The sequence below is a fragment of the Gracilinanus agilis genome, chromosome 4, assembly GCF_016433145.1.
Source record: "Gracilinanus agilis isolate LMUSP501 chromosome 4, AgileGrace, whole genome shotgun sequence".
NCBI lineage: Eukaryota > Metazoa > Chordata > Mammalia > Didelphimorphia > Didelphidae > Gracilinanus > Gracilinanus agilis.
The window spans coordinates 265,803,041-265,818,507 of NC_058133.1; the positions used below are offsets into that span (position 1 = coordinate 265,803,041).

The window sequence follows — 15,467 nt, forward strand, 5'->3', positions numbered from 1 at the left end:
GCATTTCCACTGGTGTGGTCAGTCAAAACTTATTTACACATTATTGATAGTTACATGGGTGTGGCTTTTCAGGTCTACATCCCCAATCATGTTCTCATCAACCCAAGTGTCCACGCAGTTGTTTTTCTTCTGTGTTTCTACTCCTGCAGTTCTTCCTCTGAATGTGGATAGTGTTCCTTTCCATAAATCCCTCCGAATTGTCTTGGGTGATTTTACCATAATATATTAGTCTCTGTGTACAATGTTCTTCTGGCTCTGCTCCTTTCACTCTGCATCAATTCCTGGAGGTCTTTCCAGTTCACATGGAATTCCTCCAGTTTATTATTCCTTTGAGCACAATAGTATTCCATATCCATACTCTCTTAACAGAGTCCACAATGCCCTGGGTACCAAAGTGACCATTTTTATGCATGGATTGGCAAATTTGGTGATAAAAAACTTCTAGGGAGCAAGGGCCTTCCTTCAGATGACACCCATACTCCATTTATCTGTTTAGCCTTAAATTTTTGCTTTTCCTTTTCATTATAAGAAAGGGATAAATTTAAGTCATCAACAGTTGGTAATGTTAAAATTAACTCAGGCCCTTCTAAGGCTGCTAGCTTTGCAGTGGTATCTACCCGGTCATTCCCCCTAGAGACAGGGTCAGTACCACATGTATGGGCAGGGCAATGAACTTCAGGGAGCTGAAGAGCAGGAAGAACTTCATTAATAATTTCTGCATTTGCTATCCATTTTCCAGCTGATGTCAAAAATCCCCTTCGAAGTCATAGCATACCCATTGCATGACATATTCCAAAGGCATATCTTGAGTCTGTATAAATCGTTGCCTTCTTATCTTTGGCAGTTATACAGGCATACTTAATAGCTATTAGTTCTCCACTTTGAGCACTTATATTTGAGGGCAGTGAAGCTGACCACAGAGTGGCAAATTCTGTGACTTCAGCAGCTCCAGTGTAACGTATACTGTCCCTCATGGAAGAAGAACCATCTGTGATTAAGATTAAGTCTGGATCATTTAAAGGAGTATCCAGGAGATTGTCTTGAGGTTTTTCAGCCATGGACCCTAGAGATTCACAACTGTGCAATGGTTCTCCTTCAACTGGTAAATCAGGAAGCAAGGTTACAGGATTTAAAACTGTGCAGCATTTTATTGTAATATTCGCCTAACCTAACAAAGTTACCTCGGACTTAGCAAGTCTCTGATCAGAAAATGCCTGCGTTCTATGTCTTAGCAACAATGCTTCGACTTCATGCGGGCACATTATGGTTAATGGGCATCCCAAGACTAAATCAGCAGATTTAGTTACCAATAAAGCTGTGGCAGCTATGTCTCTAAGACATGGTGGTGCTCCAAAAGCCACTGGGTCCAGGTGGGTCGAATAATAAGCAACTGGATGCTGAACAGGTCCTAAAGATTGAGTTAAAACACCTGAAGCTACCGGTCTCTGTTTGTGTACATACAAAGTAAATGGCTTATTGTAATCTGGGGTGCCTAGAACAGGAGTAAGACAGAATAGCCTGTTTTAATTTTGAAAGAGCTGACAGATATTCTGGCTCTAAGCTGTTTAGGGACTGAATTTTTTGTCAGAGCAGTAAAGGGCTTGGTGATTTCCCCATAGCAAGGGATTCACTGCCTACAAAACCCTGTTGCTCTAAGAATTGCCCTCAACTATTTCTTAGTGGAGGGTGTGCTCAATTTTTGAATATCTTCAATGCTCTTAGGGGAAATGGAGTGAGCACCAGCAGTTAAAATGAACCTTAAATATTCCACTTTGGGGAGATACCACTGAACCTTTGCCCTAGAAATCTTTTGGCCTCTTCTTGGCATGCTGTGGCATTTGGTGAGGTCAAGAGAAAATCATCCATAAACTGTATCAAACAGCCCTCCTTAAACTTAATACTTTTCAAATCTTGGCTTAAAAATCTGTGAAAACAAGGTGGCATTTTCCATGAACCCCTATGGTAATCGAGACCATGTCCAATGGGAATCTTTCTAGGTGAAGGCAAATATATGCCTTGAATTCTCATGAACGGAGATTGAGAAGAATGCTGAAAAAAGGCCTACCACAGTAAAATATTTTGCCATGCTTGGAATAGAGGAGATAATTGTGGCTGGGAACCACAGGATGTCTCTTAATGACATCATTATTTACAGGCCCTTAAGTCTTGGACAAATGGATAGGCAATTTTCCAGACAAAATCTGGGCCTAATTTTGACTTTTTTACAGGTGTAGGATGGGTGTGTCATATTCAGATTTGCATAGATTTATTTTTCCTTGCTCAATTAATGAATCTATCACTATGGTTTCCCCTAATTCCCTCTTTTGATAGAGGATAATGAGGAATTGAAGGAGGTGGACCACCTTTTGTCCTAATTTGAACAGGAATAGCTGATTTAAGTAGGCCTACATCAGAAGATGACGTGGCCCAGAGACTCAGGTATATCAGCTGGGATTTCAAAGATGGGAGGCACCTTCATCTCCTGACTGTCAGAAAAAAGTACAGGGAGTAAAGTTAAGGATTCCTCAGGCAATTCTAGTAACATAGAGTCGTCTGGAGAGCAAGTTATTGTGGCTCTAAGCTTACATAAAAGATCTCTTCCAACAAATTTACTGGAGAGTTAGGCATTAGAAGAAAAGAATGTTCTACTGATAGGGGTCCCACAGACACCATTCGAGGGGAAAGTTTTGGTACCTTTAGGGGTGTCTCTGATATACCCACTACATTTAGCGAGACAATAGAATTGCATTCAGAATCAGGTTTACTCATTAATACTGATCTGGATGCTCCAATGTCTAAGAGGCAATGATTATACATGTTTCCAACTTCTAGGGTTACATGAGGTTCATCACTATGGGTGGCGGGGGCAGGGATGGATAGGGATAATTTGCATTAAAACATCAGAGTCTGAGAAATCAAAGGTTTCACTTTTTGATTCCAGGGCCCTCATACACACACACACACACACACACACACACACCAACCCCACCCCGGCACACCTTCATAAAGATCCTTGTTTATTCCTCTGGGATCCCCCACGCGCGGGGACATTTTCACCCCGAGTATTGTAAGGGGTAAAAAGGGGTTTTGGTTGGGTGAATATTAAAAGGGGATGGTCGCCAGGGAATTGAATAAATATCAATCCCCAATAAGAAAACCTCAAGTCAAACGAATTTTATGGTAGTTTATTTACAAATGAGAGGAGGGAAAGAAAGTAAGAAAATTAGAGAGAGGATAAGGTAGAATAAGTATCTAACACACTGAGTAATTTGCTCTGGCCCCTAGCTCAACCCAAGCAGATTTTAACCAGTCCTTAATCGGAGAAGGCTGAGCCGAGAGTCCCTGAGGGCTGGGGATGAATGAAGCAAAACCTTCAGTCACAGAGTCTCTTTTGAAAGAGCAGTTCCTTTAGAGAAGTCCAGGAAGATTTAGTCTTTACACTAATCTCATTATCAGTATAGCATGGAAGAGCTCCACTTTGAGTATATTATTGTTGGGTATTTTGTTGTGCATCATCATGTGCCTCATTTGGAGTATTATTTCTGTAATAATTATTATTTCTAAAGTTGTTATTTCTATTTGCCTGATTCCATCATTACATGACCCCTTTTCCCACAGAAGTAACATGTTAATGATTGATTTGTGGATTCCTGTAAAGGGGCTATGGCCACTCCATGATTTTCTTTTTCTTTTTTAATTTCCTCCTTTAAAAGTTTTATTTTTTTTCTTAAGTCTTTCACTAAATCATTGTTCTCCTCATCTTTCTATTCATGGCCCTTAAAAATATAGACTGCTACTCTTCTCAATTTCTCAAGATCCATAGAGTCCCAATTTGGGCAGCTAGTCTTAAAGTAGCCTCGAACCACTTTACAGCAATTTTTAGTGAATTACCAATGTATTTGTCTAACATCCCTTTCTCTCGACAGATCCAAATCTATGTATCTACCTCCCAACTCAATAAGTCTATCCATAAACTGGGAGGGATTTTCCTCTTGTTTTTGCCTAATATTTTCTAATTTTACTCATGTACCAGGTTTATCAACGCAAGCTCTCATTGCTGTAAATAATGCATCTCTGGCCTGGCATAGTTTTAAGTAACCTTCCTCTATATTCACATTCCACTTAGGATCCTCCCCAGGGACAATGAACTGCTTTCTGTCCTTGGATCTCATTAGTAAGAGAGATGATTTTATTTTTCTCTCTTTCTGTCAAGAAAGCTTGGAGTAAATTCTCCAAGTCTTGCCATACAGGATCATACATTTTATTTTCTCTTTTTTTTTTAATAACTACAATAGGATCATCTTCAAAGGAAGGAATATTTTGCTTGAATCTCTTGATATCTAGGAGGGTGAAGGGTGTATAGAGTCTTAAGGGCACCACATGTCCAGTTTTATTGAAGGTGGGTACCTCTTTTAAGGGGAATAGGCCTTTAACTGAATTATTTGCAATTTTTGCCGCTGGCTGGATGTTTGGGTTACTATGGAGCAAGTGAGGGAAGGGGGAGGAGTAGATGAGCTAAGAGGGAGGGATTGATCTGGGGATGGGGAGGTAGGGCGGAAGGAATGGGGGTGTGTGGCTTTAGGGGAGGGGGATGTAAGGGTGTGGAGTGGGTAGAGAAGGGGGTGCTGAGACAGGGGGAAAAGAGGAAGAGGCAGGGCAAAGGAAGGTCTGGCAGCTGCAAAAGTGGTGAGAAGAAAAGGTGGGGGCTGAGTGGGATGGAGAAGTTGAGCAAGGGAGGGAGGAGGTTAGGCTATGGGCTTCCAAAAGCTGAACAAAATGAGATAGGAGGAAATCAGCTTCAGGCATGGGCTGGGCAGGTTTGAATGGAGGGGAATCTTCCTTCTGAATTTTAAAACTACTTAAGTGTTTCTCACTGCTGTCAATTTGAGTCTGTAGTTTAATCAAAGTAACCTTGTGTTGATTTTTCTTGAGGAGAAAATATGCTATGAATAAGAGCCCTCCCAAGAACAGTGCTAAATTAAACCATTTTGAAGTGTTAAATAGTTTGAACTCAGTAAAATTCTCTGGGAGCATAGGCTTTTTCCAATTTAGGGAAAGCTTTTCCCTTTTGGCCAGCATTATTTTAAATATCATCCTTAGACATGCCCTTCTTAGCTAGTTTTAAAAAATGGAGGGCAGCTAGAAGGCTTTAACCAGAGGCTAAGTTAGTGAGGGAAAACAAAAGCTTTCTATTTTAGGTGCAATGAAGGTAAAAACTCCCTCCTTAGAACTGCTTAGCTGAGCTGGTCTGGGAGAACAAAATGGTGTTTGAGTATAGAATACAGGCTGTACCTGGTGTTTGGGTCAGGAAACCAGAGCCTAATTTCCAAAAATCTGACTTTAAATCCACTGAGCTCCTAGCTGTGCGCGCGCCCTCCCCTTCCCCCCCCCCCCCCCCCACTCCCGCCTGCCTGCCCTGCTGTGCTGGGTTTTAGAGTCTAGAGCAGGGGTTGGCAACCTTTTTGGCCGTGAGAGCCATAAACGCCACATTTTTAAAAATGTAATTTCATGAGAGCCGTACAGTGCTCACAGTGTGCGTTCCTGTAATAGCGCCTGAAAAAAAAATTGACTTTATGGCTCCTGCAGAAAGAGGTATACATTGCTGACCCCTGGTCTAGAGGGTAGCACTGGAGACCTCCATGTGGGCTAAGCCCTCAGTTTCCACCCCCTCAGCCAGAATCCACTCTCTTCCAAATGACTCTCAGGTGGGCAATCAGCAGCTGGAGGCGGCTACAGGCTCTGCAAGAATCCCCAGGCAGTTATCGAGGGAAAACAGATATAGCAGGTGGCAGCAGCAGCAGTAGTAGGAGCGACTAGAGTTCCTCAGATTGGGGGGAAGGGGAAGGCTATGGCAGGAGGACAACATGGTTTTTTCAAACTAATCTACTCACTTAGTAAGGATCCTAAATTCCAGACTTCTGGTTGCCATAAATATAGGATTTAAATCAGTGGTTCCCAAACTTTTTTTGGCCTACTGCCCCCTTTCCAGAAAAAATATTACTTAGCCCCCTGGAAATTAATTTTTTTTAAATTTTAATAGCAATTAATAGGAAAGATAAATGCACCTGTGGCCATCACCGCTTCCCTGGATCGCTGCAGCACCCACCAGGGGGCGGTGATGCCCACTTTGGGAATCATTGATTTAAATTAATGTCCAACATGCCAAGTATTAATTTTATAAAGTTTATTAATAATTACTTGAAGTAGAAGGAATAAAAAAGGAAAAAGAATGAAAACCTAATTATCTAACATAAGTAAATCCACGTAAGTTCCCCTGCCTCCATAGCTGCTTGCGATCACAAGAAGAAAGAGCGAGAGGCGGGGCTATACAAAATTTACATCCTGCCTACATCAGCACATAAAGTGAGAAGTAGAGTGGGGTACTGGGAATTGTAATTCTTGGGTTCAGATTCCAATTATACACCTCTAAGACTAGTAGAGTAAACTCAACTGTTTAAATATTAATTGCTTATTTTTTGCAGGGTATATCATAGTAGGCACTGAAGATAAAGATAAATTATATAGGGCAGTTAGGTGGTTCAGCGAGATAGAGAGCCAGGCCTAGAGATAGGAGGTCCTCGGTTCAAATTTGACCTTAGATACTTATTAGCTGTGTGCCTCACCCTTGCCACTCTTCTGCCTTGGAACTAATACTTAGTATCAATTGTAAGACAGAAAGTAAGAGTTTTTTAAAAAGAAATAAATAATAAGCCTATCTCTTAAGAAGTTTTAACAATCTGATCAGCTGAATATTAAGTATTCAAATAGCTATGAAATAAGATTGAGTGAGGTAAAGATAGAGGACTTGGTAAAGTGTGAGGAGAAATTTGAGGTAGGAAAGATCACTTTGAGCTGGAGCAGGATAGAGAATCAGAGAAGGCTCCTTCATGAAAGAACTGGTATCTTTTGGGAGCCTTGAATGAAGAGAAATGTGGCCATATGTTGATGTGGAGCCTATTTTAAGCTTTTAGGGACAGTACAAGAAGGATGGCGTTAGGAAATAGTTCAGTTTGACTAAAATGGGCAGTACATGTGAAGGACTACTAGTTTGATAAGTACATTGGAGCCACATTGTGGAAAGACTTTAAATGCCATATACAGAAATTGATTCTTTCTTTGTTTGGACAACAGAAAGCCCCTTAGGGATGAGGAGAGAAGGGACACAATCAGAGCAGTCAGTGTATGAGGAACATTGCCCAGGCAGATGTGTGCCATTGACTTGGATGAGGAATAGTCTAGTCCAGTGATGGGCAAACTTTTTAAAGAGGGGGCCAAAGGAGAGGAAATGCTCATCTGTCAGTCTGTTTCTAAGGCAACTCTTTTGAAGTTTCATTGTATTGTATCCTACTCATTGTATTCTATTCATCAAATTAGGAATAATGTTGTGAGGCAGGATAGAACATTTCAGGGGGCTGCAGTTTGCCCATCGCTGGTCTAGCCAGTTGTGGATAACTGATTAGGGGGTTAAAATGGTCTAGGGTGAGAAAAGAGAAGAACTTGAACCTGGAAGGCCACAAGGAGAGTGAACAGGAGTAACTGGAAGATTGTAAAGGTCAAAGTGACCACACATGACAACTGGTTGGCTATGTGGAGGGAGAAAGAGAGAAGAGGCAAAAATGAATTTGAGCTCATATATCTGTGGGGCTGGTGGTGTCATCAACAAAGTTTTTTAAAAAAAGGAATTTTTAGAGATGAATAAGTAGTAATTTGAGTTTTAGATGTGTTCAGTTTGAGATGGAAGTAGAATTCCAGGTAGAGATAGCTAGAAGGAAGTACAGTCTTGTATTGGAAATACAATACTGAGAAGAGGTTCTCAAAGTTCTATGGGGAAGTTAAAAGTGAAGTTAAGAGGTCTTTGGATAGAGAGAAAAGGTCCTGGAGGAACAACTATGTTGTAGGAGTGGGAGGAGGATGAAGAAGGAACCAGGCAAAAAGACAAAAAATCATGAATACTATTTCTAAGGTAGTGGGGGCAGCTGAATGGCTCAGAGGATTAAGAGCCAGACCTAGAGATGGGAGGTCCTGGGTTCAAATCTGTCCTCAGACACTTCCCAGCTGTGTGACCCTGGGCAAGTCACTTAACCCCCATTGCCTAGCCCCTGTTGCTCTTCTGCCTTAGAACCAATACACAGTATCGATTCTAAGATGGAAGGTAAGGGTTTAAAAAAAAATAGGAAAGAGAAAAGGACCTAAAAAGGAACATTGGTTTCATGATAAGGAGAGCATTAGTGGCCTTGAGGCAGGCTGTTTCAGTGAAGTGGTTGATCTGGAAAACTTATTGCCAAAGGGTGAGGAATGGCGAATGGGGAGTGAGGGAGCAAAGGCACTAAAGTACCAACTACTAATGTGTGTGTTGGTCAGTGAAGGAGAGAGAGGGGAAGGGCTTATTTCTTAGAGTGGAGGGGCAGGGGCCTTCTAGAAGTTAGCTAGGCCAATTTAATTTTTTTTAAACCCTTACCTTGGTTCCCAGTCAGAAGAACAGTAAGGGCTAAGCAGTTGGGGATTAAGTGACTTGCCCAGGAAGTATCTGGAACCAGATTTGAAACCTGGTCCTCCTGACTCCAGCCTGGCTCTTTAACCACTGAGTCGCCTAGCTACCCCTCCTTCATTTTGTAAATAACAAAGCTAAAGGCAAGGGAACCTGCCCAAAGTGACACAGGTAATAGGTGACAGAGGCAGGATTTGAACCCAGATCTTCTGACTCCAAAGCCAGTATTCTTTCCAGTGTGCTCTGGGAAATCCACTTTCTATTTCTCTTCAACTTCTATGCATAAAATTATAAATGAGAGAGAAGAAAAACAGGGTCATTCAGGAGCTAGGGTGTGGCAAGAGGGAGAATACAGATGTAGAAGTTAACCTTATTTAGTGAGGAGAAGGATGACCCTGTCTTCCTCTGAGACCAGGAGGGAAGGTGAATAGACAGAGGGGACAGGTTGTGTTAAAAGAATTAAACAATCTCTACTCATAAGGGGTTTACTTTATTTTTTTACTTTATTTTTTAATTTATTTCTAGAATATTTTTCCATGTTTACATGACTCATTTTCTTGCTCTCCTCTCTTCCCTCCCCCAGCCGACAAGCAATTCCACTGGTTTGTACAAATGTTGTCACTATTTCCATATTATTCATTTTTTCTATAGAATGATTTTTTTAAAAGCCTAAACCCCAAATTACAAACCTATGTATACATGTGATAAAATGATGTCATATGTTCTGCTTTTACGTTTCTACTCCCATAGTTCTTTCTCTCACTGTGGATAGCATTCTTTTACATAAGTCCTTCAGGAGTGTTCTGCCTTGTCGAATTGCTACTAGTGGGCTTACTTTCTAATAGAGTGCATATTTAAGCATATATAGAATAAGCATAAAGGAGATAATTCAAATAAATACAGGGCAGTTAAATGCAGAGTAGTTTGAGAAAGGAGGATATTAGCATTCAGGAAAGGCTTCATTCAGAAGGTTGTCTTTGAGCTGTGTCTTAAAAAGAGTCTCTAGGAAGAGCCAGTTTTGCTCTTCTCTTCCATATGGATATTTGACAGTGTGGGAGACACTTGGAAAGGTCAGAGGGACAATAGGGAGGATTTTCGGCTGTTTGAGTGCTTTCTGTGAGGACTAGAGAGGAAGCCAGTTTATTTGGATCAAAAGAGTAGGGGGAAGTCCTATCTAATGAAAATAGGTTGAGGCCAGTTTGTAAAGGACTTTAAAAGCTTGGAAGTTTGTATTTGAGCCTTGGAACAATTGGGAGCCACTCCAAAATCTGGACGCTAGTGGAGTTATGAACTGATCCAACCATTCTGGAAGGCATTTTGGTACTAAGCCCAAAGGGCTACAAAACAATGCATGCCCTTCGATCCAGTAATACCACTCCTACGTCTGTATCCCAAAGAGATTTTTAAAATGGGGAAAGGACCTACTTGTTCAAAAATATTTATAACTGCTCTTTTTGTGGTAGCAAAGAATAGGAAATTGAGGGGATGCCCATCTATTGGAGACTAGCTGAACAAATTATGGTATATAATGGTGATGGAATGCTATTTTGATGTAAGAAATGATGAACAGGATGATTTCAGAAAGACCTATGTGAGCTGATGCAGAGTGAAATAAACAGAACCAAGACAACAGTAACAGAATATTATGAAATGATCAACTGTAATAGATCCAGGGCAGCTCTGAAGGACTTATGACACAGAATGCTATCCACCTCCAGAGAAAGAATTGTTGGGGCTGGAATGCAGATCAAAGAATGAGATTTTTCACTTTAGTTTATTTGGGGTTTCAGTTTCATATGATTATTCTCTTACAAAAATGACCAATATAGAAATATGTTGTGCATGATAATACATGTATAACCCAAATCAAATTGCTTGCCAGCTCTGGGAGTGGGAAGGGAAAGAGACAGTTTGGATCATATAACTTTGTTAAACTTATGTGGAAATTTATTATTTGTAATTGGTGAAAGAAAATATCTTTATAATTAAAAAAATTAATAATGAGAGAAAAATAGGGAGCCACTTGAGTTTATTGAGTAGAAGAGGGGCTTTGGAGGCTGTCTCAGGAATACTGCTTTAGTAATCTAGACACAAAGGCCTGAACTAGAGTGTTTTAGTAGAGAGAAGTCAAATTCAAAACATGTTATAGAGAAAGAAACCCCAAGATTTGGAAACTGATTGGACATATGGAATTGAGGACAAGTGAAAAAACAAGGATAACTCCAAGGTTATAAACCTGAGAGGCTTGTATGATGGTGTCATCTTTGACAGAAATGGGGAATTTTGGAATAAACTAAAGGAGTTTTAAAATTCACAATATGGCCTCCCTCTTGATTTTAGTCATCCCTTTAGACTCTTGAACACATCCTCCATTGCCTTCAGGGTGAGGAGGAAACTGTCAACTCCTCCAGCACATACACACTCTCACAATCAAACTCTACCTGTAGGTGGAATATACTAAAAAAATTATCAGAATTTAAAATCTCTCTCTCTCTCTCTCTCTCTCCTAATTTCCCTTACCCTTTTCCTCTTCCCCCCTCTTTTCAAAATCTTTCTCAATTTACACAATCAAAGGGCAATGTAGGGGAAGTAAGGTGGCTCAGTGGAGCTAAGCCTGGAATCAGAAAGATCTAAATTCAAATCTATCCTCAGACACTTCCTAGCTATGTGACCTTGGGCAAGTCCCCAATTGCCTAGCTCTTGTTGTTCTTCTGCCTTGAAACCAATGCTTAGTATAGATTCTAAGGCAGAAGATAGTGGTTTAAAAAAGAAAAATGTAATGTTAAATTCATGTCTGATTGTTGTCTCTTGTTTCTCCAAAGCAAAGAGCCAACCCTGAAGACCAAGCTCCCTGCAGTATTTGTGACTGGGCTACAAGGAGAATTCCACGTGGATGCAGAGGGACATTGTTCAGAAGTAACTCATTCCTGCCTTTGGAACAGAGACCTGAGCATGGTGCACTGAGCTCCCGATTTGGTCCACTCCTGCCTCCATTACTGTCTGCAGCATCATTTTGTTTACTACCAGAGCTGATCCCCCAGTTTGGGATATTGTTTCCACTTGTCGCTTTGTCAAAGATGCTTTATCACAAGTACTTCATTACACATCAAATGGGGTTTTCAGGGCGGGGTTTTTTTCCCCCATTTTATCTTTAAAGCATCCACATTGGACTTTTTGAGGAAGCTGTGAATTATCCCAACTGCTCTGGGACAGCTAAGGTATCTTGGTGTAGGACGAAGATAGATAGACCTCTCTTGGGGGACTTCAGAGTCCCCTCACAAACAAGATGTCATTTCCTAGTAATAAAATGTATCAGCTGCTCAGCTGGGCTCTGGCGTGTTTCCCTTACCTTCCCTTTTAGCTCCAAGAGCTTCACAGGCAACACTGGTAGCTCATTGACTGCAGTAAAGCAGCTGTATCCAGGAGCCGACCATACACACCCCAAATAAACCTCAGTCAGGGAGGCCAAATCAGATCTTGCTGCCTCAGAGCAGATGTGCTCTGTTAAGGCCTCATAGAATCATATTTTCCTTTCTGCGCCAATATTTCTGGACCCGTTCTGTTCCACCACAGTCCTAAAGTGGGGTTGTCTTCTGTCAGCCTATGGCTGGAGTTGCCAACACATTCTACCAAATGTCCTAGAAATATGATCTGCCTTCTTAAGAACGCTGTGTATATGTATGTATATGTATTTAATTAAAACTTAGTTTTTTATGTGACTCCCTCTTTTTCTCTAAAATAAGTTTCTCTGTCTAGTGGGAAGCAAAAGCCTATGACTACTAATAAGATCCTTAGCTGTCGATGACAAGAATGAAGAAAGACAGATAAGGTATAAAAATCAAGGGAAAAGATTCTTAAGCTGGGGGCTATACGAGGCCGATGAGGCTCTGTTCGATTGTTGTCATCCATGTGATTTGTATCCTGGGCTGCTCTTGATACTTTTCGATGCATTTGGAACTGGCTGAGCAGCCACTTCCAAAGAATATCAATTCAGGGTTTGATGTGAATCTGAATGGAGATTTCTCATGACACGCACAATACCAGGGATTTGGATAAAGACATTGATGGCATCCACAAAAATGGTGATAATGATGTTTGTCCTACCTACCCCAAAGGGCGGTTGTTAAAAAAAAATGCTTTGTAAACAAAATGCTTTGCAGATGGAGGTTATTATAATTATGTCCTACCAGACCAAATTCACAAATCACACAAATCTGCAAGGGGTACCTATTATGTTGACCAAATGAGAATTCAAAAGGATCTGATGTGACCATAAGCCACTTTAGTAAAAGCATCACCTAGAAAAAGAGCAGTTAATGTTCTGGGGTTTTTGCCCTATTCAGTCCCCATATTGTGTTCAGTGGCTACTCCTCTATTGTCTAAATCACATTCCTTTTGTGGCCTTATCCTGATTCTTCTCTGTATCCTTTCTTAAATCCTTTTTCTTTATTCTTTTTTTTTAAACCCTTATCTTGGCTCTAAGGCAGAAGAACAGTAAGGGTTAGCAATAGGGGATGACTTAACCCAGGGTCACACAGCTAGGAAGTGTCAGAAGCCAGATTTAAACCCATTCAATGTGCTGTCATCTACTTAGGTCACCATATGCCCCTTCCATTGCCTTTTGGGTCACCCACAATTTTGATTTTCTGGGAATTATGGTATTCCATGATTTGTAGTGATAATATATTGCTGGAAGAACATTAGTATTAAAATGTTATGTTTCATTTTGTTTTGTTTTTTTTAAATCAGAGATTGCAACCATTGAAAGCACTAACTTTGCAAATACCCACTCTCTTCTTTTTATTCATCAGGAAACATTTATTAAATGTCTTCTGGGTTCCAAGGGCAGCTAAGTGGCACAGTGGATAAGAGTGCTGGGGTGGAGTCAGGAGGATGCATCTTCTTGGGTTCAGATCCAAACTTCAGACACTTTTTGGTTTTGTGACCCTGGGCAAGTCATTTTACCTTGTTTTGCCTCAGTTTCCTCATCTGTCAAGATGAACTGGAGAAGGAAATGTCAAACCACTCCAGGATTTTTGCCAAGAAAACTCCCATTGGGTCAAGAAATTGAACAACTGTTCCAAGCACTGTACTAAACATTGGTGATACAAAGAATGGCAAAAGATAATCTCTGCTCTAGAAGCTCCCAGTCTAATGGAGGAGACAACATACAAACAACTAAGTACTAATAAACTATAGTTTATCAGGAGAAATGGAAAGTAATCAGCAGAGGAAAGGCACTAGAATTAAAGGGGATTAGGAAAGACCTACCTCCTTATCCTTCCAAAGTAATATCTAAAATACTGGTCTTGAAGGACCTGCTCATTCATCTGACTATATATCAGAGTCTGGACATTGGTTTTTCTTCCAACCATTTTTTCCCGTTTGGATTGTTAGGTTGACCTGGGAAGTTGTGAAAGCCCTCATTTAGGAGATGCTCCAAGACTATGAGACTGACTGATTTCAGTATGTTGTCCATCAATAAGGGCATCAGGCAGAACTTGACCTCTATAGGGAAGCCCTCTTCTAATTGGATCCTCCCCCCAGAACTCTTCTGTGGTGGCAGTCAATATCTGGTGAATGATCATCTATCTCCTTGGTGTCTACTTGGTATTAATTAGAGGAGCCTAAAGTTACCTTGTTCGTTTCCATCAGGAAATTTTATATAGCCATAATATTTACGGGAGACACCTTGTAGGAAAACTTATTAAGATATGCATTTTGTTCTACCTAATCAAAGGCTATTTTTATAATAAGCAAAAACCTGTGAGATTTTGTTTCTTCCACCTTTCAGAATATTGTTTGTAAAAACCTCCCTATTCCATTGCCCATGAAAATAGAGATGAAAAAGTAGTCAGATGGATTATCGATATTCTGATTTTTTTCTTCAAGGAAAGTGATCATCTTCCTCAGATAAAAAATTTAAAAATTTTAAAGCCTTGTCTTCCATCTTAGACAATACTGTGTATTGGTTCCAAGGCAGAAGAGATTTTAGAATGCCATAATCCCTGGAAAATCAAAATTATGGGTCACCCAAAAGGCAATGGGGGGTGGCATGTGGTAGACATAAGTAGATGAGAGCACACTGCCAATTCTGAATTATGTTCAAGAAGCAGTATATCAAAAGGCATCACAAAGATAAATGCCTGGAAAAGGTGGGTCTGTCAAAAGAACAAGGTATAAGGGATTGTAATCTGCATTGGGAGCTTCCAAAGAAAGGGCTAGAGCAGTGGTGGTGAAGTGACTTGCCCAGAGTCACACAGCTAAGAAATATCTAATGCCAGATTTGGACCCAGGTGTCTCTATCCCAAGACCTGACTGAATCCACTGAGCCACCTTGCTGCTCCCTCAATTGAAATTTAATCTCACATCTACCTGTCCTACCCCAACCACTCTATTGACCTCCATTCTCACATATCCAGCTGCCTTTCAGATGCTGAAATGGATGCCCTGTAGATATCTTAAACTCAACATGTCCAAATTTTAAAATCTCCCTAAACCTTCCCTACTTCCTCCCCTTCCCTGTATCTATAGAGAAAATACTATCCTTCAGGCTCATAACCTGTTTCTCATCCCCAATATTCCATTTGGTGCCAAGCTTCAGGTCATTGTCAGTTTTAAAACTCCTGACATTCTCACAGAACCATGCCAAACTTTTGTATTCATCCCGTTACCTGCCCTTGCTTCCATTCTCTATATGTTTCCTTTTAAATGGCTAAGACTCGGAGTTCCCTGTGCATTCTCTTACCTACTTCCCATTTTTCTTGTATTTATTTCTGTTTGAGCCTTAACTGTTTCATTCTTGCAGTCTTTCCTTCATACCTGAACTAACTCCATGTAGAATTTTGGTCTATGGGATTCCTACCGGCCTTTTCTCTGAAATAGTGTGCACACAGGCTATTGTCTCAAATTCTAAGATGGAGTGGGTCACTTCCTCGCCCCCAAAAGTTCTCTGCTTCTGTCGTAGTAATTGTGCTAC

General features: G+C 40.7%; 1 protein-coding gene across 1 annotated transcript in view; it reads left to right on the forward strand.

Annotated features, from left to right (window-relative positions):
• RNF8 (ring finger protein 8) overlaps positions 1 to 12,207 on the forward strand; it is a 90,669-nt gene extending 78,462 nt beyond the window's left edge. Inside the window, exon 8 of the mRNA XM_044674368.1 lies at positions 11,311 to 12,207. Within this exon, the coding sequence (XP_044530303.1) occupies positions 11,311 to 11,327 (17 nt within the window). The 3' untranslated portion in view covers positions 11,328 to 12,207. The remainder of the gene's footprint in view (positions 1 to 11,310) is intronic.
• Positions 12,208 to 15,467: the final 3,260 nt, after the last annotated feature.